This window comes from Zootoca vivipara, chromosome 5 (genome assembly GCF_963506605.1).
Source record: "Zootoca vivipara chromosome 5, rZooViv1.1, whole genome shotgun sequence".
Classification (NCBI taxonomy): Eukaryota; Metazoa; Chordata; class Lepidosauria; order Squamata; family Lacertidae; genus Zootoca; species Zootoca vivipara.
The window spans coordinates 42319372-42346813 of NC_083280.1; the positions used below are offsets into that span (position 1 = coordinate 42319372).

At 49.9% G+C, this 27442-nt stretch overlaps 2 protein-coding genes across 4 annotated transcripts in view; one reads left to right on the forward strand and one right to left on the reverse strand.

Annotated features, from left to right (window-relative positions):
- Positions 1 to 4423: 4423 nt before the first annotated feature.
- LOXL4 (lysyl oxidase like 4) lies at positions 4424 to 18411 on the forward strand. 2 transcript variants are annotated; one of them, XM_035133048.2, is made up of 15 exons: positions 4424 to 4820; positions 6062 to 6346; positions 8068 to 8228; positions 8754 to 8959; positions 11539 to 11577; positions 11941 to 12157; positions 12702 to 12885; positions 13080 to 13234; positions 13591 to 13758; positions 13958 to 14120; positions 14651 to 14894; positions 15428 to 15543; positions 16085 to 16221; positions 16340 to 16451; positions 17453 to 18411. In XM_035133048.2, the coding sequence occupies exons 2-15, from the start codon at positions 6088 to 6090 to the stop codon at positions 17521 to 17523; spliced, it is 2232 nt and encodes a 743-aa protein (XP_034988939.1). In that variant the 5' UTR covers positions 4424 to 4820; positions 6062 to 6087; the 3' UTR covers positions 17524 to 18411. The 2 variants fall into 2 exon arrangements, with proteins under 2 accessions (XP_034988939.1, XP_034988940.1); XM_035133049.2 differs by lacking the exon at positions 4424 to 4820 and having other exon boundaries at positions 5720 to 6346.
- The window catches only part of R3HCC1L (R3H domain and coiled-coil containing 1 like), a 44583-nt gene continuing 35523 nt past the window's right edge, over positions 18383 to 27442 (reverse strand). Inside the window, exons 7-8 of one of the 2 annotated variants that reach the window (XR_009557592.1) lie at positions 26151 to 27323; positions 18383 to 25000 (exon numbers count right to left, since the gene is read on the reverse strand). Coding sequence is in view for 1 of the 2 variants with exons in the window: in XM_035133045.2 (XP_034988936.1) it covers positions 27268 to 27323 (56 nt within the window). In the remaining variant the exon portion in view is untranslated. Of the gene's footprint in view, positions 27324 to 27442 lie in introns of both variants that reach the window. The other variant, XM_035133045.2, reaches the window with a different exon arrangement.

Consider the following 27442-nt stretch of genomic DNA (forward strand, 5'->3'; position numbering starts at 1 on the left):
CAGCTCCCCGTAGAGCACATCCTTACTCTACATGGAGTTCAGAAGCGATCACGAATCAGGGAAACGGGGTCTGCCTTCTGCTCCCATGTTTCTTTCTGTTTTGGAGTGGTACCTGTGCCTGTGTGACCCTTAAAAGAGCCTATTTTAATCCATTTGTGCACACATCGTACACCCACAGCCATGACCTGCAAATATCCTCACATGTTGCACAAGTCCTCCTAGGCTCACTTTTTTTAAGCCCATAAAATTGATGCACACATTGAAAACTAAGCATGCATCTTTTTTCAAGCAGCGAGCCATTAATCTTCGCGGCTTGCAGCTAGAGGGCCAACATTCCTAGACACGGTTAAAAGACATGACTTGGCAAAACGAGGAGGAAATGGGAATAGCGGTGGCTATGATTAAGCAAGACAGATGGGAGAGAGTTGCCCCCGTTGATGGTGTCCCCAGTCAATCAGCTTCTTGAAGGTGGAAATGATTGACAGAGAGCAGAGCTCTCTATTAGTATCTTGAGCTGTTATCCTCTAAAAGCCTTTGCTGGAGAGAGCAAGGAATACTCCGAAGGGACAAATGGTCTCAACCTGTAAAGATGAAAGTTTACCCTGAAGCATCTTTGCAAGAAGAGGAGGTCTTCTCTCCCCCCCCCCCAGTCTAATACCGGTAGCACTTTAATAGTTGCTACTAGGGAATTTGGGGAGCAGATTTATACTGAGACAGATCATTGGCTCGTCTAGTTGAGCATTTTTTACATCAGGGCTGGGGAACCTTTTCTCTGTCAAGAGTTGCATTGCCACAGGCAATGTCAGAGTAGGATCATCTGTCATGGCCCACATGCCAGTGGGTGGGGCTGGAGCCAGTGTTAGGTGGGGCTGGAGTCAAAAGGTGGTGGATCTCCCACTCTTGCCCTCCTTTTCTTGCCATCAGCATGATATTAGGTCAAGGGCTGCATGTGGCCCTCAAGCTGTAGGTTGCTGACCCTTGGTCTACACAAGCCGGTAAATGGTTCTCCAGGATTTTGGTCCGGAATCTCTCCCAGTCTTTCCTGGAGATGCCAGGAATTGAATCTAGGACCTTTCTGCAGCCAAAGCCTGCACTTTGCCACTGAGCCACAGCCCCTCCTCTGGCACTTCATAAGTGCATTCCTCTGTCAAGTGGAAGCACGTCCATAAGAGCAGAGGGGGCTCTGCCCCACCAGCCTCAGCCTACCTCCTTCCAACCAAGCAGGGGCATCTCTGCCTGTCACTGGCTCTGGCTCATAGCTGCCAAGTTATCCCTTTTTAAAAGGGATTTTCCCTTATGATGAATAGGCTTCCTCGCGAGAAAAGGGAAAACTTGGCAGCTATGCTCTGGCTCCACCTACTGTTGGTCTCATGACACCTGCTCCACCAATCGCAATGGGCACTGTACCAGCCACCGCAGCCTTTCTGGACATAGTGGAAGAGGGCAGAACTAACCCTGTTGCTAAGGAATTACATGCTGTGGATGGGGTATCCTTTAAAAAAAAAATGCACCAGAGAAGTAGAATTCTGAATCTCCAGTGGAACAATAACAGCAAGAAAAACGGGAAGAAAGGAGTTTACTATATTGGCACAGCATTCACAATGTCTTGGGGACCATTTTCTCTCTCTCCCCGACCCCAACAACAAGCTGTTTCAAAGATGGGAAATGAACCTAGCTTGGGGAGAAGGCCTGGGGGAAAGGTTACAAAAGAAATACTGCTGGATTGAACCTATTGATTCTTGCCAATGCCTCCACATTATAATTAGACAACAAACACATTTGCTGAAGTAATGCACAGTTCCTCCCTGTGGTGGATAATGTGAAAAATAAGTATGTTTAAGATTAGTCACAAAGCAAACATTCCTCACAAGCAATGGAATTATTCCTTGAATGAGCATCATTGCAGGTTTTTTTTGTCTGCATAAATGCCATTGGATCTCTCAGTTCTACAATTGGGCTCATCTTCTATCAGGTCTTCCTGGAAAAATGAAACAGAATCATCACCTCGGTTCCTCTTTTTCCTCTAATCAGCCTGAATGCACCTGTGATTTTCTTGACTATCCAAAAAGGAGAGGCGTATAGTCTGTGTACTGATGAATTTCTCTTGGTAACACCAGTTCTGTTATTATAGAGGAAGTTCATGGGAGAATTACATTTTGCAATCAAAGGGCATATCTAGACTGTTGCTATTTTGGGGTGGGATTCCGTCACACACCTGCAAATTCAGGCTGTACAATTAAAGTTGATTGGGAGGTCTTGTGTGACAAACCCACTTCCTCAAACAGTCAAACTTTTTGTGATAAAGGGAAGTGCTAGGAAATACTCTGGAAAGTGTGGAATAACACTTGCTTTGATGCAGCAGCATCTAACCGCCCTGAAAACAAATAAGAGTGAATGCTCATTAAATAGCTAATACTGTCTAATAATATCCCCACAAACAAATCAGGATGGTAGGGTTTTTTTTTTAAAGGTCTGAAAGTGCCCTTAGAAGATTCTTGGTCCTGCGATCTTTTGAAGGGAAGGGTTGTGTAAATAACCAGCAGCAAGTGTGAATTTGGAGATTTGCAGTTTTGTTGTGCAGACAACTGTTGTAGGTGAGAATAATTATGCAGATGAGTTACAGGTAGGTAGCCGTGTTGGTCTGAGTTGAAACAAAATAAAAAAATTCCTTCAGTAGCACCTTAAAGACCAACTAAGTTTTTATTTTGGTATGAGCTTTCGTGTGCATGCACACTTCGTCAGATACACTGAAACAGAAGTAGCCAGACCCTTATGTATATTCAGAGGGTGGGGTGTGTGTGTGTGATGGGCTGATAGGAGTGGTAAACCTGTTGATGACTGTTAACGACTGTTAATGACTTCAATTGGTTTTGCGGGGGGGGGGTGCTAAGGAAAGCTTGATCATGTGTAATGAGATAAGAATCCTTTGTCTTTGTTCATTCCAGTATGCAGATGAGGACACTGTGTTGAGATGTAATTTGTTGCCGACCCTACCATTAGGCAGAGTCAGGCAGATGCTCAGGAGTGTGGAACAGACAGAGGTGTGCAGAAGACCACATGACCAGCCCTGCACCCCACCCTCAAGTTAGCCTGGTACCCTCAGATTCAGTTGAGGGCATTGCCATATTGCCAGTGTGGAAGAGTCAACTCCCAATGTAGCTGGTTCTCCATACAAGGAGAATCTTGTCTTTCCTCAGGCAGGAGAATGTCTTGGGCAGGCTTTGATGTAAACTGACTCCACATCCAAGGCCTGAGCATTTGAACCCTGCATTTCATTCTTTTCACAGCCTTGGCTTTCTTGTGATTAGACAGGCTCTCGTATGAAAGGGAGCTGAGAGGCAAAGATCCTCTTCCTTTGTTGGAATGAGAGAGAGAGAGAGAGAGAGAGAGAGAGAGAGAGAGAGAGAGAGAGAGAGAGAGAATCAGAACTGCTACCTCTGAAACCTAATGTGAGATACATCATCCGTAGCCTTTGAAACACAGGCTTCTTATTTCATTTGGAGAACAACCTTGGGAAAACAACTGCCTACCAGGAATCTTGCTTGGTTTTGTCTGAAATCTAAAGATTTCAAAACTTGAGATGGCAGAGCCTTCAACCTTCTGCTTAGTGAAGTTAAGGAAGATGGTGAGACTTGGCTGTGGCCACATGGGCATTCTGGGACAGAGCTAATGTTTTCCATCCCAGGGATGTTGATGGGATCAATGGAGGAAAAGTTTACTCAGATTCCAATCCTGCTCCAGAAGCGATGCCAACTTTAGGGTGTATCAGGATTAAGTTTGCATTGCTGCTGCTTTAGATTCCTCTACCCTTCAAAAAAGAAACCTTTCACACACACACACAATAGGCCAGAGAGCCTCCTGGGTTTTCCCTTAAATATGTGGTTTAGCTTCTCTCTCCAGCCTTGATCATCCAACAGGGTCAAAAGGATGCCCATGCACTTTGGGCCAACTCAATCCTGGACATGTAGGGTTGGGAGAGGCACAAATATAAGCGTTCAACTGACAGCATCCTGGCAGGGACTTCCCCATCCTCCCTGCAAATCACATTGCCCTTTTCTCTGCCCAGATGCCCTTTCAGGAGGAAATCCAACAGGTGAAGGCTACCCCAAATGCACCAATACTTCAGCCGTTGACTTCCTCTCTCGGCAGCTTTTAAGACTGGGCTGAGGAACCTGTGACCCTCCATACGTTTGTAGAATCGTAGAATTGGATGAGACCCCCATGGGTAATCTAGTCCAACCCCTGGGCAAGCAGGAATCTTCTTATTGGACTCTGGCTCCCAAAAACCAGAGTCAGCAAGAACGATGGTCAGGAATGATGGAAAGAGCCCTCCAACTGGAAGACCACCAGTTCTCCAGCCCTGATTTAAAGGTAAAGGTAAAGGGACCTGCCAAAAGTGCCCCTCCTAAGGTGGAGAAAGCAGCGGCAGGCTGCGGCCACCCTATTCGTGGGCTCTTTCTGGAGGCTCCCCCTCCCTCTTGAGCATCCAGGCAGTCGAGGCTCCGGCCTGCCCTGCCCCTCCTCGGATCTGTCCGAGAGCCAGAGGGGGCGGCCGCCACGATAAAAAGGCTGGACGGGACGGGCTGCGGACGGAGCGGACGAGAGGCGGCAGGCTTGGCTCACCTCTCGCTCTCTGCCCTGCGTGGACATCCTGGTCGGGATCGACGCCTTCTGAGCGCCCGCAGCTCCTGCGCTTCTCCTCTCCGGCTCTGTCGCTCGTGGCCGCCTGCATCGCTCACTTGTTGCCTGAAGCCCCGTCTCTCCTTCTCCATCCCTGGCAGACCTTTCCTGTTCCCGGACTGGCTGAGCCGCGCGCGCACGTGAGTATTGAGACGGAAAGTCTCTCTAGGTTTCTGGGGGAAACTTTATTATTTTGGGGTGGGGTGGGGGAGAGGGGGTGTCCCCCTAACTCTTCTCCAAAGAAATTGGGCGCGTTAGTTATTTTGCAAGACAGAACCCCCCCCCAAAAAAAACCAGGTGGTAGAAAGAAATGGAACATGGATCCCAACAGCAAGTGCATTTTGTTGATTTCGAGAGGGGGTGTGTATTGGGAAAATAGAGATAAAAGGGGTGGGTGTCCAGCAATGTTTCCCTTTCTCTCCCATGAGGGGGTTGAACTAGATGACCCTTGGGGTCCCTTCCGATTCTATGAGCTCTGCATGCTCAGGTGAAAATACTGACACCCGTCCCCCTCCCCACCCACCCCAAAAAAAAACCACCCAAGGCAGCGTCTAAATAAAGGAAAAGCAGACAAACAAACATCTCAGCTCTCTGAATTGGAGGTAGTCAGCAGAAGATTATAAGTCACCATCCCGCGCGTGTGGGTGGCTGGAATGTTCTTGCCTCAACCTGTTCACATCTGTCTCTCCGTCCCTCCTTCCCTCCGCATCTGTCTGTCGGCCATCCATTCATCCTGGAGGAACGGGCTGTGCGTTTTTTGTTTTGTTTTAACCCTGTACACAGTATCAGTGTTAGGTGCTTCGCGCGGGATAACTATCATCATTTCCTGGTCCTGAAATTTTTGTTTTGGCTGTTTTCACACACACTTTCCCAAACGAGTGTTAGTTTTAAAATACTGTGTTACAAGCTACCTTGAAAGTCTCCAATGGAAAAGCAGGATATAAATGTTTTTTTAAAAAAAATCAGTCGCAGTAATTAACATTAGAAACCATTTAACCGCATAGTTTTATTATGTCTTCATTTGTCCCTAGCATGACAGTGCTCAGAAGATGCCTGTTTTAATAGGACCTGTTTTAATAGGATGGGAAAAACTAACGTGATGACTCTGGACTCCCATCATCCCTGGCCATTGGCTATGCTGACCAGGGCTGATGGGAAATGGAGTCCAACAGCAACTGGAGGACCCTGCTGTAGTACAATATTCAGTCTTTTGGGAAGGACCAACCCTGTTAGACTTGCCCAGCGGCTTTCCTTCTCACCCTGTAACTTTGTGATGTCTGTAATGATACCTGATCAAACATTGTAGCAGGGAGTTCCACCGACCTTGTTCCTTACCCAGAAAACTAATGTTTCCATTAATCAGGTTTCTCATATCTCCCAGGTCTCACAGTCATTCTTGGACCCACGATGCTCTCTCATCTCAGCTTCCTCCTGCTGGCATGCCTGGCTGTGCCCAGCTGTGCCCAGCGCCCACAGATTCAGCTGCGGCTGGTGGGGCCCAGGAGCCAAGTAGGCGAAGGGCGTCTGGAAGTGTTGTACAATGGGCAGTGGGGCACCGTGTGTGACGACGACTTCAACATCCATGTGGCGGGCGTGGCTTGCAGGGAGCTGGGCTACGAAGGTGCCGTGAACTGGGCGCACAGTGCCAAGTACGGCCCAGGAGATGGTAAGGAGGAGCTGGAATTGGGGGGGGGGCTTGGGGTGGTGGTGCTGATGGGCTCAGATTTTGATGGGGTTCATAATAGAATCATGGAATTGTAGAGCTGGAAGGGACGAAGAAGGGTTATCTAGTCCAACCCCCTGCAATGCAGGAATCTTTCTGCCCAATGTGGGGCTTGAACCTATGACCCTGAGATTAAGAGTCTTGGCTCTACTGACTGAGCTATCCTGCAGACCTCAGGCTTCTGACCTATTCCCAGTGTCCAAGCTGAGAAATTGCAAGACCTGCAAAGAGGACCTCTGAGCAGGTACAGAAAGCATTGTCTTCACTGTCAAGTAACCACAGTCCACATTAAGATCATGGGCCCTTGTTTTCAGGATCTGAAATGCTGCTTCCAGGCCATTTCCTTTTTAGAAACGCTTTCTTATCAGTTCCAGTGTCACCAAGGGCTTGCAGTGGGTGGAGGATTTGGTCTGGCACACCACAGTAAAACTGCTCTCAGCAAGGGGCACCATAAAGAGCAGGGCAAGTGTGCCACCTGGAGTCTTTTAGAAGGAACTCCTTGCTAATGGCTCACTTCAACTCTGTTCAGTGTTCCAAAGTGAGCTCGCTGCCTTGCCAAGGGCACAGAGATGCCAACCTGGAGCGGCACCAAAGGTGGAGAAATTACTTTTGAAAATGTGCTTGTCTGTTGGCATGCACATCTGAAATGTATGTCTCCATCTTGAACCTATGCATCCAGGTCTAGGGGGCTGTGAAATGCCAGACCCCTCTATGACGCATCGTATTTCGTTCAGGCTAATTTATACCCATGGTGCTTTTTTTCTTTTCTTTTTGGTCAGGTAATATCTCAGGTCTGAAATATCTCAGGTCTGAAAATATCTCATGTCGGCTCAGATAGGCTGGCATCCGATTAGCACAGTCAATCTGCCCAGACAAATCTGCATGATAAATTAAGTCCTTGTTCTAATGTCAAATGCTTTGGTGTTGTGCTAATGGGAAGATTTACCTTAGCAGGGATGGGCAGACTTCAGGTTTAGGGGATGTACTCTGGATTTGCCCCCCCCAAACTTGAACCCCAATGTTCACCATCCAGAACCAGGTACAAAATAGTGGCTCCAAAGAGGCAGATATTTATTTATAATGACTGAGCACATAAAGCACAGAAATCTGGTTTTGGTACCCAAACTGAACTCAGGGGTCTTTTTGCTCCAAAATCATCTCAATCTTTCCACCCACCTTCATTTGGAAAAGGATTGGCGTTTTTCTTTTACAGTACAGTGGAACCTTGGGTTAAGAACTTAATTTGTTCTGGAGCAGTCCTGAAGCAAAGTTCTTAACCTGAGGTACTATTTCTGGGTTAGTGGAGTCTGTAACCTGAAGTGTCTGTAACCTGAAGCGTCTGTAACCCGAGGTACCACTGTACAATCCTATACATGTTAACTCAGAAATAGTTCAATGGGACTTCCTCCCAGGAATACAGCATTATCATTCCTGTTTTCAAGCAACTAAAATTGGGAGCCAAGAAACCCTTGATGATCTACTAAAGATCACCCAAGAGTCTCCTACCAGTAGGTTTTTGTCTGCTTTCTGCCTACCCCTGCCTTACAGTATAAATTGGAGAGTATGGGTTTTCCTAGGAAAGTGGCACCTACCTGGGAAATCGGGCTGAGATAACCGTGCTTGGAAAAAGAATAGCTGGGAATCCTTATTCTGTCTATCCATAGGCCCCATCTGGCTAGACAACATGCGCTGCTCTGGCACAGAAAGCTCCTTGGCTGAATGTGAATCCAATGGCTGGGGTGTGACAGACTGCAACCACAATGAGGACACTGGCGTGATCTGCACAGGTCTACGCCGATCCAACCCAGCTACGGCACGCATCCAGGTGAGGGCCTCTCATCGGGCACTGGAGCTCTGCAAGAGGGGCTTAGAGCCAGGTGTGAACAGCCTTTGATCCTCCAGATGTCTCTGAACAATAACTCCTATCAGTCATGGCCAGTTGGCCAATGGGTAGAGATGGAGTTCGGCAACATCTGGAGAGCTAAAGCAGGCACCCCCAAACGTCGGCCCTCCAGATGTTTTGGACTACAATCCCCATCTTCCCCGACCACTGGTCCTGTTAGCTAGGGATCATGGGAGTTGTAGGCCAAAACATCTGGAGGGCCGCAGATGTTTGGGGATGCCTGAGCTAAAGGTTCCCCACACCTGGCTTAGATCCACATCTCATGCCTATTTACTAAGGCATTACTATTTACTAAGATGTGAGCTGAACTGAGTTTCATGCTACATATTCCTCAATACCTGGCCATAAATCTGCAGCCTAATGGGAGACAAAGCCAACCTTGGAACATGTCTCCCCTCATCTGTGGATGGGTGAAGTAACACATACCACATCCTTTCTTTTGTGCAGGGCTCCAGAGTGGAAGAGGTGCGTATCAAGCCAATCCTGGCCAGAGCCAAGTTGGCTTCCCCCATCACAGAAGGCGCCCTGGAAGTGAAAATCCATGGGCGTTGGCGCCAGGTGTGTGATGCTGGCTGGACGCGCAACAACACTCGAGTGGTGTGTGGGATGCTGGGCTTCCCCCAAGAAGGACGAGTTGCCACAGGCTTCTACAGGTCAGAGCCAGTGGGGGGAGGGGGGGCTGCACGGGTGGAAGGAGAAGTTGCCTTGTCAGGGCACAGTGGTGCAGACGCGGCTGAGAAAGTCCACCTTGCTTGCTATTGTTACAGAAGCCCAGCACCTGTCCTTCTTTCTGCCAAGCTGTGGCAAGAGCGCATGGGATCTGAGGCGCCCCCACAGATTCTGTGTCTCGTTTGAGAATAGAAGACACAGCGGAGGTTGTAATGCTTTAAGAAATAGGGTTTATTCGCCTATTTACATCTTCCATCTGCATGGAGGGGGGTTCAGATCCTACAGCATGGTCCACAGCAGTGCAGGCAGTCTTTCCTTCACCCTCGCGAAGATTTTCCCCTTTCCTTCTCTTTCTTCTTCCCAGAAGACCCTTGCCCTCCCCCAGAGCAGTTACCCTGGCAACCTTCCAAATCTCCAGTCTCTGGTCACGCCTGGGACAAGGAGTTGTTGATGACCCTCAATGGCTCTCTGTTGTTGTTTAGTCATTTAGTCGTGTAGGACTCTTCGTGACCCCATGGACCAGAGCACACCAGGCACTCCTGTCTTCCACTGCCTCCTGCAGTTTGGTCAGACTCAGGTTGGTAGCTTCAAGAACACTGTCCAACCATCTCGTCCTCTGTCGTCCCCTTCTCCTTGTGCCCTCAATCTTTCCCAACATCAGGGTCTTTTCCAGGGAGTCTTCTCTTCTCATGAGGTGGCCAAAGTATTGGATCTCAGCTTCAGGATCTGTCCTTCCAGTGAGCACTCAGGGATGATTTCCTTCAGAATGGAGAGGTTTGATCTTCTTCCAGTCCATGGGACTCTCAAGAGTCTCCTCCAGCACTACAATGGCTCTCTATTGTAATGCTAACAGCTCTGCCCTTCCCTCAGCCAGCCAGGAATGCCCTTGCAGTTTATATTCTCCCTTCATATCACAAAGAACCCCAAATCCTAGCATTTCTTAATTTCTAGGGTCTACTCCAAATCTCTAACACTATTGTCTATGCTGACTGACAGTTTCAGGGAGGGAATCTTTCTCAGCCCTACCTTAGAGATGCTGGCGATTGAACTGGGGAGCTTCTGCTGCAAAGCTGGTGCTCTACCACTGAGCTACGGCCGTTCTCACATAGAATAATAGAATTGTAGAGTTGGAAGGGACCACAAGGGCCATCTAGTCCAGCTGCCTGCAAAGCAGGAATCTTTTGCCCAACCTGGGGCTTGAACCCACAACCCTCAGATTGAGAGCCTCCTGTTCTACCAACTGAGCTACCCCCGAGTCTTATGCAGTATGTGATTTGGGTTTTTTTAAACACCATTTTCACTATAGTCCTGCATACACAGGTGACTGGTGCATACGAGTGGCTTTCGGGGGCACAATAGCCTCTCTATGTCTTGCCTCAATGTTCATTTTTGTCTCTCACGAGTGTCCTGTCCAATTCCTGTGGCTTTGTGGGATCTGACTATCCCCCCCCCACGTGCTGGTAGTCCCATGTGCCCCTGTTTTCTTCTGCTCATCTTCAATGCCCCACCCACCATTCTCTCTATAAATATAGCCCTGCAATGAGCAGGTGTGGGTTGCCAGGACCATCTCTCCAGCGGGATGAGCCAAACCGCAGTGGGGTAATTACAGAGAAGGCTGGGGCTGGCCCAGGCAGTTTCTCACAGAGGAGAAGGACCTGCTGTTTCTGGCTCCGAGCCTGGGAGGCTTCCTCCCCAGACCAACATATTTCTTGCACGCAAAGTGGGCTGTGGAGAGACTTGGGCCCACCTTCCCAGACCATGAGGGCGAGGAGGATTCAGCTAAAGATGCCAAGGCCCCTTGGTACAGCTGCACAATCTTGATTTAGATTATTACCCATCCTTTTCTGCGGCTGCTGGCACACTTGTACCATTGGCCACAGCTCTGGAATTTGTTTACAGGAGAAACCGTGCAGGTTTCCAGGAGTCCGGTGGTAGTGAGCGCATGACAACAGTAGCATCTACCAGTTGCTGTTTGAAATGTGGTCCAGCTCCCCGAGAGGGAAAAGGATGAAAAAGGCTCTGGCATGGGTGTTTACTTTGTATTGTGTCTTTTAAATTCGCTGCTGTTTTCTGTGTTGTTGTTGTTGTTTTTACTATTTTTATTACATGCCATACATTACTTTGAGATGTGTGAGAAAGATGATAAATAAATAAATAAATTGTTGTGACTATTAGTAATAGTAGTAGTAGAATAAGTGTTTAGAATCTGTGATGATGAACTTTTAAAAAAAGAACCCACCCAAACAAAAAGTCAGTGCTTTTTCTTCTTCTTCTTAAAAAATGTTTAGGGGTACTCTCACTTTGACTCAAGAAAACCACCATTTTATAGTTCAAATCGGGGGAAAATAAATACAGTAAATGGACAAAAGTACAAAGATACACCAAATGTTTAGGGGTGTATGTGTACCACTGCGTCCCCCCAGAAAAAAAGCACTGCAAAAAGTCTCAATAGAAAGCACAATTGGGTGTCTATAGAAGTGGCAAACCCAGTCACGCACAATGTGCTTGGTGTTCTCAATACTACTCTTCTGATGCACCGATATTCAATCTTCTCACCATTCAGGAAACTCTGGAATCAGAAGCTGAAGGATCCACGGTCCAGGTGAGGATTTGACTAGTCTTGTCCTTTGGTTCTGCAGTGTACAATCAAAATGTGGTAAGAGGAGTTTGAAATGCTAGGAAGGAGAAGCATCATCTCTGGAGGCCAGAATATGAGATCTCCGCACAAGGCTGACCCCTCTCACCTACCCTGTCCACCAAGTGTTCCACAAAAGTCTGCTGCAGGCTCAGAGCCAGAAGTGAGATGTGTGTCTCAGGGATTCGTTCTCCCGCCCCCCTTTCCCTGCTTGCTCCTAAGAGTTCGTAGCAGCAAATTTTTGGAGCACCAGCAAAGATTGTGAGAGGAAACATCATTTGGGATGCAGTCCACTCATCTCCCTATCACCTCTGCCTTTTAATTTTACAGTTTAAAGAGCCTGACCGCAAACAACACGTTCTGGATCCACCGGATCAAATGCCTGGGCACGGAGGCCCATCTGGGTGAATGCAAGCTGCATGTGCCTCCCCCAGCTAAGAACCAACCTTCCTGTCCCCGGGGCATGCATGCCCTGGTCAGCTGTACAGCAGGGCCACAGTTCCAGCCTAGCAGAGCCAAGCTGCCTGGCAAAGCCAAGCCCAAAGAGGTAAGCAGAAGGTGGGCACATTTCCCACTGGGCAGAGTCGGTGTCACACACACCTTGCAAGAAGGATTCATTTATTTATTTCATAAAATTTAAACACTGCTTGATTGTAAAGGGGGAAAGCACCTTAAAGCGGTTTACAAAAGATAAGACTATAAAATCAAGAACTAGACCAAAGTCTTCCTATCAAGCATGGGAGAACTGATGGTGCAGTGGAACGGCAGGATCCACCAGCAACTGCACTGTCGTGGCAAAAAAACCATTATTTCCCTCTTGGTCTTCCCTGCCATTGCTACATTAGAAGTCACCCAGTCCTAGCAGCCAACTCCTAGGGGGCAACATCCCTTCGGCCCCCCAATAAAATATTTGATGGGCATTGCCATTCAAATGGTGTGTGTGTGCCACATCGTGTGATCAGCTATGTGGGGTGGGACTTACCTGCCCCTCCCCAATTTTTTGTTCAAGTTGGCACCTTTGCACCTGGTCCAGACAGGCAGGGGCCCTTGTGCCTTCTTCTTGTCCCCCATCTGCCTCTCCACTCTTGCAGGAGCAGCAGGTTCGTCTCCGTGCGGGCGCACAAGTAGGCGAAGGGCGTGTGGAAGTGCTGGTGGGTGGCCAGTGGGGCACTGTGTGTGATGAAGACTGGGACCTGCCTGCCGCCAGTGTGGTGTGCCGACAACTGGGATATGGCACGGCACGAGAAGCTCTTTCCAGGGCTCAGCTGGGCCAAGGTGAGTGGTAGAGCATGAGTGAGACTCTTAATCTCAGGGTCGTGGGTTTGAGCCCCACGTCGGGTAAAAGATTCCTGCATTGTAGAGGGTTGAACTGCGTGGCCCTCATGGTCCCTCCCGACTCTACAATTTGGGGAAGCAGGGAGGCCAGTCTGGTGACTGTCCATCCCTACTAAAAGCGCCTCCTGTTACAGGCCTGGGTCCCATCCACTTGACAAGAGTGCGGTGCAGGGGCTACGAGCCCTCGCTGGCAGAGTGCCGCTCCCAAGGGGCGATGCAGACAGGGTGCCGCCACGAAGCGGATGCGGCTGTTCGCTGTAATGTGCCCCGGACAGAAGCTCGGAGCCAGGTAAGACCCGATTCCTTGGGGGCACACAGGGAGTGAGACAGGGAGTGAGACAAAGAACGCGAAGAGGGGAATCAGGTGTTATTCTTTTGGACTCTGGTAGCTGAAATGATACTTGCTGGGCCCAAAGTTCAGGGCTGGGGGGACTGGAAAGCGGTTGAGGCCCATCTCAAACCCATGTGAAGACAAACAGGTGCCACTTGGTTCATACAAGGAGGTAAGGTGCCGTCAGGCCTGCATCCCTGGGTAACTTGGTCCTTTCCTTCTCTGAATTCTTAGCAGCAGCCATAGGTACCCCTGTAACCCAGACTCACCACACTGGAATGATCTAGCCCCATTAAGCCATTTCCCCCTTTCAGGTACGCCTGGCCGGTGGGCGCACTCCAGAGGAGGGCGTGGTTGAGATCCTGGTTTCCAAGGGAGGTGCCTTGCGCTGGGGTGCCATCTGCGGGGAACACTGGGGACTCCAGGAAGCCATGGTCGTGTGCCGACAACTGGGGCTGGGCTTTGCCAGCCATGCTCTCCAGGTGAGTTCTTGCACCCAGAGCCAGGTTCTGATCCTGCCTGGAGCAGTCAGCTGCATGTAGCTTGCTTCCCCACTCGCACGGACGGAGGCTGAGGCTCCCTGTCCAAGCATCCAGAGCTGGGGAGGAGTTGTGTGAGCTCCAAGGGTGCCAGGGTTGTGCGGGGTTTTGCTCAACAGAATTGCCTTTGCTCTCTTTCCAGGAGACGTGGTACTGGCAGGGAAACTCCGATGCTGCCAAGGTGGTGCTGAGCGGCGTGCGCTGCAAAGGCACCGAACTCTCCATACAAGAGTGCCAGCACCATGGGCCTGTGCACTGCCCATCCGGAGGGGGGCGCTTTTCTGCCGGAGTCACCTGCACCAGCAGTGAGTGGAAATTATGGGAACAGACCAGCACCGGTGGCAGCACATAACATGAGATGGCAGCTACATCTGCGGGGATGTAGCAGCCATGTAGAGAGCCAGTGTGCCAAAATGGTTAGAGTCATGGACCAGGACCTGGGGGAGCAGGGTTTGAATCCCCACTTGGCCATGAAGCTCTTTGGGTGACCTTGGGCCAGTCGCCTTCTATCTCTTAGCCTAGCCTAGCCTACCTCACAGGGTGGTTGTGAGGGTGAAATGAAGAAGAGGAGAACCATGTGCATCACCTTGAGATCCTTGGCATATCATCACCTTGAGAAGCATAGTTCTGTCCTGGGGGAAGGCAGGTAGATTCACCTCTGGCCATATTCCAAAGATGACCCAAGGACTGCAGCGCTGAGTTCAAAGGATACAGCTATTAGGGAGGTGCTTGGGAGGGACAGATCAGGGTTGTCTGTCCTCAGAGTTTAACCTCCCACTACACACAGAGTCGGGACAGCATGACACCCCGTGTAACTTTGGACTTCTCTTTCCAGGTGCCCCAGATCTGGTGATGAATGCCCAAATGGTGCAGGAGACAGCGTATCTAGAGGACCGCCCACTGAGCATGCTGTCCTGTGCGCACGAGGAAGGCTGCCTTTCTGCCTCTGCCAATCGCATGGAGTGGCCCTACGGGCATCGGCGCCTGCTGCGCTTCTCCTCGCAGATCCACAACCTTGGCCGGGCTGACTTCCTTCCAAAAACCGGGCGCCATGCCTGGATCTGGCACCAGTGCCACAGGTAGGGGGTTCCCTCTTGACACAGTGCTGCTACTACTGGCATATTCACCGCTAGCAGAGGGATGCAGGTGCCCCCTGGAGCACATGCAGGTTTTGAAGCAGAAAGCTGGATGCCAGAAACCGATTGTCAGGTTCTCCCTGCTCTGCATATGCGGTCCAGACTTCCTTTCCTCTCCCCAAACCCAGTGGCTTCCTCTCCCTGTGAGATGAGGCTCACGTGTCCCAAAGAGCAGCATTTACCCCCAGCGAGATGTTTTGTGGTGCGAGCGGAGTTTGTTGCATCTGGGAAAATAGCAACGTTGACACCAGGCTTGTCATTATGGCTAAGCGCGGTTGCAGAGCTATAATAGTAGCTCAGCCGACAGCCCCGCCTAATCCTCCTGCACTGCCGGGCTTCATGGATCAGCAGATTTCTGCTCCTCCCCACCCAAAAAAAGGGCTCCAGTGGCCACTGCCCAGCCCAGGCTACTTTCCCCCCAACCCTCGCCTTCCCCTGATTGCACAGCAGGCTCCTGATGGTCCTTCCTCCCACAGGCACTACCACAGCATAGAGGTTTTCACCCACTATGACTTGCTGACTCTCAATGGCTCCAGGGTGGCTCAAGGACACAAGGCCAGCTTCTGCCTGGAGGACACCAACTGCCCAGATGGTAAGTGGGCCAAGAGGGAGCAGGGTGAAAGCCAGAATCTGGTGTTGCCTCTACAGCTGGGGTCCTCATACTTTTTTCGAGCCTCTTCTCCCCCCCCCCCCAGTTCCATAGTCTTCTCCAGTGCCCTCTACCCTACCCTGCCCTATAAAAACATTATCCAGAATAGAGGTTTGCATGACCCACTAAGGAAGACAATAGCAAAGCAAAATTCTAATTCTAATTCTTATTAATTATTTGTACCCCGCCCATCTGGCTGGATGTCAAAGGCTTAAGTCAGCAGGATAGCTCAGTCGGTAGAGCATGAGACTCTTAATCTCAGGGTCATGGGTTCGAGCCCCACGTTGGGCAAGAGATTCCTGCATTGCAGGGGGTTGGACTAAATGACCCTTGTGGTCTCTTCTAATTCTATGATTCTAAGTTATGCAGACAAGCAGCCCCTAAAAGCAGAGGACCTCAGCAGTGATGCAGGACAGGCCTTATTCTGTATCAGTGTATAGGGAGAATAGCATTGAGAACTCAGCCTATGGTCATTCCCATACAGGACTGCAGCGGCGCTTTGCCTGTGCCAACTTTGGAGAGCAGGGTGTCAGCGTAGGCTGCTGGGACACGTACAGACACGACATTGACTGCCAGTGGGTGGACATCACCGATGTGCCAAGTGGGAGTTACATCTTCCAGGTAAGTGGTGGCAAGTGACAGGGATGGGCAGGTGGACTGATCTGGACACAGAACATCCCCCTCCCACGATAGCTCTCTGAGCCACGCTTACAGCAGTCTCTGCCCTCTGCCCTACCAGGTGGTTGTGAATCCGAAACATGAGGTAGCCGAGTCGGATTTCTCCAACAATGTCCTTCGCTGCCAGTGCCAGTATGACGGACACCGCATCTGGCTGCACGGGTGCCACACGGGTAAGAAGAGAACAGGGAGGGAGCCTTGGCTATGGCCAAAGATGGGTGGGGGAGATGCACATTGCAACAGCACTGCAAAACACACATAATGTTATGATCTGGGGTTGTGTGACAGCAAAAGGTGTAGGCAGAATTTGCGTCATTAATGGGAATGTAAATGCCCAAAAATACATTCAAATGAAGGAAAGCTACTGCATATCAACATGAGCTAGTTGTGCTTCCTTTTTCTGGTTATTTGGCTATAACTTTTGGTAGAATACTGATAATTTTACAGACTTTGTTGCATTACATTCTTCATTAAATTATCTTTCCATTGATATATATATTATGGTATTACTAAAAATAAAAGTAGTGTTATGAGCCATCACACCTTGGAAATACACTTTTCCCAAAAGGCTTCCACAAATTTGGTCGCTAGTGTATTATTATTATTATTATTATTATTATTATTATTATTATTATTATTCACCACCCATCTGATTGGGTTGGCCCAGCCACTCTGGGTGGCTTCCAGCAAAATATAGATACACCATAAAACATCAAACATTAAAAACTTCCTTATGCAGGGTTGCCTTCAGATGTCCTCTAAAAGTCAGATAGTTTATTTTATTGAGATCTGATGGGAAGGCGTTCCACAGGGTGGGCACCACTACCGAGAATGCCCTCTGCCTGGTTCCTTGTAGCTTCAATTCTTGCAGTGAGGGAACTGCCAGAAGGCCCTCGGAGGAGAATCTCAGTGTCTGGGCTGAATGACGGGGGTGGAGGCGCTCTTTCAGCTATACAGAGCCGAGGCCATTTAGGGATTTAAAGGTCAGCACCAACACTTCGAATTGTGCTCGGAAACGTCCTGGGAGCCCATGTAGATCCTTTAGGACTGGTGTTATATGGTCCCGGCGGTTGCTCCCTGTCACCAGTCTACCTGCCTTATTTTGGATTAGTTGTAGTTTCTGAGTCACCGTCAAAAGTCACCCAAAGCCGCTGTTTCTTCCTCTCACTTGTAGGCGATGAATATGGAGCCAACATAGAATGGGATGAAGAGGCACAGCAGAGACTAGCCACCAACTTGGTCTGAGGCAAAGGAAATCAGGTTCTCAACTGTTCCTGGGAGCAGAACCTGCTCAAAACTCAGAGCAAACAGCAGATACCAGCTGGCACAAAAATGATAGCTGAAAGGATTGTCTCCACGCCTCCCTGCCTCACCACCAGCCTTGAGGTGACATGCAGCAGCAGCAACAACAACAACAACTATCCTTGCAATGCCTGTTGCCCCTTGGCCTGCTTATCACAGCCCAGTCTGCATGGTCTGCTTCCTATTTTTACTGAGGTTGGCAGCTACGGACAAAGATGGGGCTGAAATGAGCTGGGAGGCTATAGAGTCTTCTCTCTCCACCCCCATCCCTACCCCACCCAGGCCAAGAAAGTAGCATTGCTAAGAAGAGGCCCTTTCCTCTTGCCTCTCTGGCAGATGGGCATGGGAGCCCAGAGCGACTACCTCAACCAGCTCCACCCACTGAAGAGTTCTGCCTCAGGAGCCCATGTATTTGCTGGCTAGTCCCACAGGCACCCCCCACCTCTACCACTGGCATGGAGGAGCCACCTTCCTGCCCACGGGCACAGAACGCTGTGACATATCTCTGAGTCGGAGGGAATGGATGCAGAGGGATGCAGCAGGCGTCTGGGTCCTTGCCTGCTACACACTCCAGCCGGGACATTCCTAAGGCTTAAACTTTTAAGGGATTGGGGAAGAGGGTCTGGTGCTATCTGTGGAGTTATTTAATGTGCAATAAACTGTGATGGCCAACAGCATGGAGGGCAAAGGCCCTGTGAAGGGGGTCAATTGGTCACCTCAGGGAAGAGTCTTCGACCCCACTCCACCAGACCAAGCGCCAAAGGGCTCTCCGTCTCCACATTTCATAGAGCTTGTTCCTGCCAATAAAGGTTGTTGTGTGTTTTTTTTATAAAAAAACTACGCAATGGTGTTTGTGTGACTGAGTCATAGAGCGGGGTAAAAACACAGAGGTATGCAATGCCTCCGTTGGGGTTTTTGGGGGTTGCTGCTTCCTCCCTCCTCCTGCAGGACCACAGGGGCAAGCAGAGAAACAACAGAGGAAGGCAGAGGGGTGGGAGGGACCCTGAGGGCCACATTCCCTTCTGAGGAATCTTCCAGGGGGGCCACATGCCCAGAAGTGGGTGGGGCCAGAGGTAAAAGTGGATGGGGCAATGAATGTAAACATCACCTATGCACAGTAGGCTGGCATCCCTCTCCTCCATCGAGACAAGCAACAGCCTCTGAGTTCCAGGACACATGCCAGCCACTGAAAAGCTCAAGGAGCAAAGTGAGAGAAGGCTGTGGCCTGAGAGTCCAGAGGGCCAAACAGAGAGGGCTGGGGGCTGCAATTGACGGCTGGGCCTAACATTCCCCATGCCTGGAGAAGCACTACTTCAGGGTTTCCCAAATTCCAGCTGTTTTTGGACTACAATTCCCATCATCCCTGACCACTGGCCCTGGTATCTAGGGATGATGGGAGCTGTAGTCCAAAAACAGTTAAAGACTCAAGCTTGGGAAACCCTGCCCTACTCCACGAGCCACAGCATTTATAGGACAATCCCTGAGAAGGCTCTTTCTCTCCGTGAGTGCGGCAGAGGGTGGGAACAGCTGGTGACTATGAAGCCAGATGGAGCACACACCTTGCAGGAGGAGTGAGGCTGCTGTCCTATGATCAAGGACACAATGTAGATAGCTATCGATGTGTGGTCTCAAGTGGAGCCTTCATGCAATGTTTAAAGAAGTCGGGCTGAAAGTCCAGGTCAGACATCCCCAAACTGCAGCCCTCCAGATGTTTTGGCCTACAACTCCCATGATCCCTAGCTAACAGGACCAGTTGGGGTTGGAGAAGATGGGAATTGTAGTCCAAAACATATGGAGGGCCAAAGTTTGGGGTGCCTGGTCCAGGTCATAGCAAAGTGGTATCTCTCCGCTGACTCCATTGCAGTGCTCCCCCTCCCCAGGCAATGAGCAAAGCCTAGAGAAATGGCAGATGGACAGCAGCTGCTTGCAATCCATCAGGTCTTGTGGGTTGGGGAGGGGGGTAGCCCTCAGGCCTGTGTCAAGGCAAGAAGAGGAATGGGTGAGAGTGATTTATGCCTGCCTGCAGCAAAGGCAAGACCCTGCGGCCTTATTGATTTCCCCAGCACCGCAGTGGAGTCATATACCAAGACCAACAGCTTCACTCTTACCTCTTGTCCTTCCTTACCTTGCTACTGAACTTGAATAAAAGGGCCTGTCCCTGTTCCTAATCCTGTCCTCCAAGAGATCCTCTGAGGTTCTGCTAGCATTCCAAAGCCCTTCTGGCAGTCAGCCCCCCCCCCCCATTTCAGGGTGCATCTTGACCTAAGAGAGGAAGGGTGGAGGGCACAGAACCACTCCACAAATATATGCCTCTGTTCCACCTCCAAAGCAGAGCGAAGGGAGCAGAAGGGGGAAGGCGGGCAGAGGTCAGCTTGACCAAGGCACTCCTGAAGCATTTGGCTAGACCGGCACTAAAGGCAGACAGGAAATTACAGAAAAAGCAAAGGCTTAAAAAGGGCCAAGCCGAAGAGATGCACCCCCCCCCCAAGTTAAGCAGCGCCTGCTACATTCCTTCTAGCCAGCATTCAAAGTGTGAGCCAACATTTGGGGTTAAACTCCAGGGGAATTTAAAAATCTTCCATGCCCCTTTTGTCCAACAGATGTTAGGATAATTTGGAAGGGCTCCATGCTTTGACAGATCTGGACGTCCTGCTCCGTGGCTTGATCAGAAGAGCCAATGGCAACCAGGGACACCTTGCGAGGTCTTGTTCATGTCTGGCTAAAGGCAGATAGTATTAAATGGGTTCTGAAGAGAGCCTCTTCATAGTATGAAGCCCCAGGAGGGTAAGAAAGCAGAAGGTAATCACTCCTGGAGCATGGGTGGGACAGAGAGAGCACGGAGGAGTGTTCAAAACAGGAAGACTTTGTGATGTAATAAAGCCCTTGTGTGGAATTTAGCATCATTTTCAGTTCCCAAGGTGTTCTTGTGAAGAGTGGTTTTTCGCCCCTTCTTGCTCCTTTTTCACATTTGGCCGCCTGCCTCTCCTCCATTTCTTCCACTTCCAAAGTTTGCACATTCTTATGAATTACACTTCCTTTGGCACCCCGTCCTCTGCTCCCTCCTCACTTGGGTGGGGTTCCTTGTTTTTAGCTGCTGCTTCCTGAACTTTCAGTGCCACAACATTGCTTTGAAGATCTGCCCGGTTCCTCCGTTCCCAATAGCTCTCATGCTCTTGCTTTGACTACAACCTCCTCTCTGATCTTGCATTAAACCATTTCCACCTGTTTACCACCCTCTTTTTACGCTATACTAAGATTAGCCAGCTCACCTTCCACACAGCACTTCAAGTGAGGGAGAGAAAAGGGAAGTGGGATTGAAGCTTTCATTTCAAAATAGACCAGACTCGATTTAGCCTGTGGTCCATTCACTTCAATGATGGGATTAAAAGGATGTGGGGCACCTTCATGTTCCTCCCTCCCCATCCTGAGCATTACTGCTGTCCAATATCCACTAATTTCCTTTGGAGACCAATACAAAGCGAGTGTTGTTGCCTTCCTTCCCTGGGCACACTTGCATCCTGCCCAGTTTCATCTCCTGCTCTCCATGGCCTTGTGTTCTGTCCCAGGACATCCCTATCTGAGATTTCTGCTCCTCCAAGCTCAGTCATCTGTTCTCTCAAAAGAAGGGCAAGGGAACCTCTTCATTCTCAGGGCTGTATCTCCTCATCGGCAACTTTCTTGGTGCCACGTGTCGATGGTGGACAGGGCTGGAGACAAAAGCAGGCGTAACCACAGACAGGACACACACTTTGTGTTGTAGGCTACATTCCAGCCACAAGGTTTCTACGTAGACAAGCACCTCTTCGCTGTCACCCAAGCAAGCAAGAGGTGCTCACGATTGAACGACACATTCCAGCCTGGCAAAAGCACCCAGAGAGGGTGCAGAGCAGGGCTGGTGGGGTGTGTGGGCTGGAGAGAGTGCAAGAGCCAAGTAGAGAGGCCTAGAGAGCTGCGTTTGCCAGGCCCTGGACCCGAGAAACCTCAGTTCCTTCATTTTTGTCTCATACACTAATTCACAACCTTGAAAGGCTGCTTCGAAGATCAGGAAAGCTGTCCGATCCAAATTAGACATTGAAGCTACTACTATAAGCTCTGTGTGTGTGTGTGTGTGTGTGTGTGTGTAATGACAGGTACTGAAACTGTACTTGTCATCTTCTTTTCCTTTGTAATGTTGCAGAGATAGTAGCGAGTTTAGGAGGCTGGGGAAATTAGATTGGTAAAACAAGGGCAGGAAGAATTAAAGGCACTCTCCTAGACTGCCACTTCCTCCATCTCTGAAGCAACCATATGGAGTTGCTAATTAGTAATAATACTTTTTTTTAAGCATAGTTCTCCAGCATCCTATATAGCTTGGCAGTGTAAGGCAGCCAATTCAGAGGGCATGTGAAAGGTAAACATTAAACTAGCTTGATGGTTCAGTTCTGCTCTCTTAAAATTCTCTTTCAAGTTGAAACCCACTCAGTCCAGGCTCCGGGCAATTTCTGATGTTGGGAAGCCAGGAGATACACATTGGGACCTGGTCTCTGGCTTCTGGAGCTGCTTCAGCTGCTTCCCTGGATATTAAATCGGTCTTCAAAGTCTTGGTCTCAGCCCCAGTGGGCCTGGGTTCAGAGTTCAGGCAAAACATTCCTTCCTGCAGAAGACAGCCTCTACCATGAACTTGAATTCCCAGTGATACGCATCCATGGTCACAATATACGTCGATGTTTTCAGGCTCATCGCACAGGGAGCTGTTTTTAAAAACTCTTTAAGTGAAAACCATCTATATTGCCATAACCAGAGTTTGCCTGACCACGATCTTCCAAGCGCTTGTCATTACCAACAAGTCCTATCCTACAGTTGTTTGCTGCTATCAAGGCTTGTCTGGTAACACACTATGCTGTCCTTTTGCAGAGTGCACATTTTACAAGAGGATGGTGGCCTTTAAAAAAAACACAAAGCCCACATCAGACCTCACCTGGAGTACTGTGTCCAGTTCTGGGCACCACAGTTCAAGAAGGATACTGACAAGCTGGAACGTGTCCAGAAGAGGGCAACCAAAATGGTCAAAGGCCTGGAAACAATGCCTTATGAGGAACGGCTTAGGGAGCTGGGTATGTTTAGCCTGGAGAAGAGAAGGTTAAGGGCTGATATGATAGCCATGTTCAAATATATAAAAGGATGTCATATAGAGGAGGGTGAAAGGTTGTTTTCTGCTGCTCCAGAGAAGCGGACACGGAGCAATGGATTCAAACTACAAGAAAGAAGATTCCACCTAAACATTAGGAAGAACTTCCTGACAGTAAGAGCTGTTCGACAGTGGAATTTGCTGCCAAGGAGTGTGGTGGAGTCTCCTTCTTTGGAGGTCTTTAAGCAGGGGCTTGACAGCCATATGTCAAGAATGCTTTGATGGTGTTTCCTGCTTGGCGGGGGGTTGGACTGGATGGCCCTTGTGGTCTCTTCCAACTCTATGATTCTACGTATTATCCTTCTGTACAATATGGGCCATTGTGTACTAATGTGCTTCTTTCCCCTCTCCCCGAGGTGTGATACAGAATCAAAACATGGTTGCCAACTATCAGAGCCAAAGAGGAATAAAGCAGCTGTTGCCACAGCTATAGGTCTGGGCTTCTGAGCCTCTCAAAGGGGGAAGGGCATTTCAAAAGAATCAGAAGCCAAAGTTGGGGTTTGATAAAAGGTTGTTTAGCCAGACCCAGAGGATGCAAGACAAGGTCATTTGTACTTTTATGTTGTGAATTGCCCTGTGATCTTCGGATGAAAGGCAGTATACAATTTTAATACATAACAAAATAATAATAAATAAGGTGGCTGGCCCCCCAGCCCACATCCGTGACTCCACTGCCCCTCCTCTGCTGCCTTGCCTGCCTGCACATGTGTGTGTGTGTGTGTGGGGGGGTGCCCACACGTATGCCATGCTTGTGGACCTCAGGCTGAGTAAGGTTAGCCACCCCAACACAAAACTTTTCATGGAGGCTGGACTAACCATCTGGAGCAATGGACAGCGGAGAAGACAGTGAACTCCCCAGTGCTGTAGCCTTTTGGGGTCAAGTCCAGCAGGCTAGGAAAACGCAAGGACCGCCTCTCTCCATATGAACCTACCAGGACCCTGAGATCATTCTCCGAGGTCCTTCTTTGTGTGCCTCCTCCATGAGAGATCCAGAGGGTGGCAAGACGAGCATGGGCCTTTTCTGCAGTGGCTCTCCTTTTGTGGAATGGTCTCCCCAGGAAGATTTGGCTGGTTCCTTCATTATACACCTTTTCTTCTTCTTCTTTGGCGATCACTCGTAGCCGAGTAAGATTGTCTTCCATAAACACGGTTTTAATGATGAGTCCATAAGTGACTGTGCCAGACAAAAACGTTCTTCTTCTACCAGGCCTTTGGCTGATTGACATCCGGTGCCCTTTCAAATGTGTTTTGTGTGTGTGTGTTTTATTGGTTTGTTGTTATTTTTACTATGTATTTTGTGGTTTTTATATTGTAATTTTATGTAGTGAACCACCCTGAGTTCTACAGGTGTAGGGAGGTATACTAACTAACTGAATGAATGTATGCTTGTATATATGTATTGTTTTGGGGTGTGTGTGTGTGATACACACAGTGCTTTTTTCGGGGGGGGGGGGGCGACGCAGGGGTATGAATACCCCTAAACATTTTGTGAATCTTTGTACTTATGTCCATTTACGGTATTTATTTCCCCCAATTTGAACTATAAAATGGTGATTTTCTTGAGTCAAAATGAGAGTACCCTAAAGATATATTTTTTAGAAAAAAACACTGTACACACATACAGAGAGAGAGAGAGAGAGAGAGAGAGAGAGACAGAGACAGACACAGAGACAGAGAGAGACAGATAGCCCCTACCTTTTATTCTGAACAAAATAAAAAAAAAATCCTTCCAGTAGCACCTTAGAGACCAACTAAGTTTGTCATTGGTATGAGCTTTTGTGTGCATGCACACTTCTTCAATTTTATTCTGAAGGCCTTCAAAATGATGTGTGTGTGGCATGTGTGTGTGGCATGTGTGGCAAAATTCTGTCAATCTAACACAAAGGGAACGAGAAGGAGTGAGGAGAAGAGAGAGTGAACCAAGCTCCATCAGGACGGGGGTGCAGAAACAGCCACCCAACACAGGACTGAGGCACAACTTCATGAGGAACGCTCTGCATTGTGGCATTAAGGCGGCACTGACTAGAGAGGAAGTCCCACTGAACTTTTACTTCTTAGCGACATGCCTGCATGAAGTCTCCTGATCAAGGAACAAAAGAAACAAGCCAAGCATTTCTGAGGGAAAGAGTAGCCACAGCAGAGACATTTCCAGCCCTCGTGCTGATGGAAACTCCCTCTCAAGTTGCTTGCAAGACACAGATGGCTCATGGCTGCTGGCCTTTCATGTTGGCAGCCTCCGCAGGCCGCCAGAAGCTATAAACAGAGGTGGGACAGTTTAGCCGCTGCGCTGTATCAGTATTTAGAATATTTAATTGGCCCAAATAGACGGGGCTTGTTTTCGGGGAGCAGCTGGCAGGCCAGAGCAAGCCAAGCCTCACCAGGGGGTTACAGACTACTGGAGCTGCCAGGAAAAGCAGTGAGCACCCACCCGCCTCCCCTTCCAGAATGCTGCCCACATCAGAGCCCTGGACTCCACCCTGCCCAAGAGGAGACACAAGAGAGAGCTGTTCCAGGCAGGGAGATGCCTGTGAGCTTGGCTGGCCAGTAAACACTCGGCCTGCCAGCACATTCCAGGCTTGAGAGCTGTCTTGGCCTACCTTGACCTGACCCCAGGCAAAGCTAAACAGGGCTGGATGCTTCTGAGACAATATTTCCCATGCATCGTCTCCCCAGGCTCTGACAAGGAGGCTCCAGTCTCCCTTTCCCCTCTCTGACCGGAAATCAGGCCATGTGGTGCCACAGACACCCTTTCAAATGGGCTGGGAACGTTTTGCAGCCTGGGGGCCACACGTCCTCTTTGGCAGCCTTCTGGGGCCACATACCAAAGGCCCAGAAGCAAAAGGGACTGGAGCAGCAAATGCCAATTTGCTCATCTCTCTGTATTTGCCATCTAGGCAGTGCAAGGATACAGGCTGGGCAGGCAAAAAACACTCAAGGAGGCTGCAATGCAGGGCCAGCGAGGGGCGTGGCCAGTGGAAGAGGGGTGTGGCTTGGGGAGAGTTCCAAGGGCCAAGCAGAGAGTCCCGGAGGGCCACATTTGCTCCCCCCCACCCCTGCCTTGAAGCATCAGCCAAGAGGACTCTGCCTCCCCACTCCCATTTAGTCCTCCCAAGCTTCACTCCCGTTCTTACGGCCCGCTGCTGGGCCTGGGACATGTTGTGCTGCATTTGGGCTGCAGTCGTGCCTGCTCCCGCTGTGCTGTTGTCCTTTGGGGCAATCAAGGCAGCGGCAGCCACTACTCAGGGAGCCAAGTTGCTCCCAGGGTGTTGACCCCAAACACAGCTGGGAGAGTCTGACCACAGGAATCTCCGGCACGGCCTAGCAGGGGCGTGTTGTCAATGTCAGTTTACAAGGAAGTGGCCGATCTGCCTGCAGCTCGGGCGTTTGTAATCAAGCTACGTACCTGGAACAGAGAGGACTCTGTCTGCTACCCCTGGGGAGGCATTCCTGAGGGGGGTCAGTGCCCGTAAAGCGAAATCCAACCTTTCCTGCAAGCTGGCCAGAGCAAGCATGTTTGTGCTGTGACCTGGGTCCGGCAGCTATTACAAGCCCTATATTCACAAGGTGGGAGTGACATGCTGCAGGGGCCTCTGCCAAAGCAATCCTGCTATGAGGAGGGGAATCCCAGAAGCAGCAGCAGCAGCAGCAGCAGCAATATCCTGGTAGGGCCAGCGATCTTGCATACAGTTTGGGTGGCAAAGGGCTCCTGTAAACACGCCAGCTTCCCAGCACGCACAAGGGAAAAGAGCACCTCAACACCAGCTCTTTACTGGAACTTAGCTCTATCAGGATTCTGCTAACGTACAACGGTTGCTGTTTTCTGTGCATCTGATGCTGATTTCCGGTCAGCAATTGGACATCCTGAGGAGGCCTGGAGGAAGTCTGGTCCAGCCGTTGGCGACTCATTGGCTGCCACCACTGGCTGTTGCTGAATCCACAAGGTTGCATAGGTTGATCCAAGAGCCACTTGGAAGTAGCACACTGCACCATGTGAATATTTTTTTAAAATAAAAAAGCCTTTAATAAGAAACTCAGTGGCGGGCACTTGATCATCCTAGAGGGCCCATTGTAAAAGCTGCCACAGCTCAGTCCAGTCCCACAGAACCCAAGGGGGGCACCACACGGCTCAGTGGTCTGCCTGCTGCCCACAGTGGAGGAAGGCACCACTTCCAAGCCAACATCATCTGGATATTGAGGATTATGTTTCTAGGCACAACAAGTGGAACAGTGCCCAGTCTTTGGGCCGGATGCCCAGTGGCAGCTGTTGCAGAGGCGCTGCCAACTCCAGCTCCACTGTTTCAGGGTCTCAGGTGTATCCCAGGGCAAGGCTTGCTGCGGCTCATTTGAGCACGTTTCTGCCGCTCAGGAGGGCCCATGTTCTTGGTGCTCAGCCCAAAGGGAGCGGCAGAACTTCCCCCAGCGCTGCCGAGCACAACCTGCCCGCCTGCGTCCAAGCCCCGGTCCTGCTCAGGTGAGGTCTCAAAGGCATCTCTCCCCTTTCTCCTTGAGATGGTGTGGCCTCACTCCCGTCCTTCCCAGGCATCTTCTCGTTGTTTCATCTCCAAGCGCTTCCGCTCTGCGAGGAGAAAAGGGGCAGGTGAAGCCATGGGGGATGCACTCTGCCAGCGTAGGAAAGTGCCACACTTGGAAGGCGCAGCCTTGGCACTTCCTCTCCCTCCTTCCTCCATCACCTCC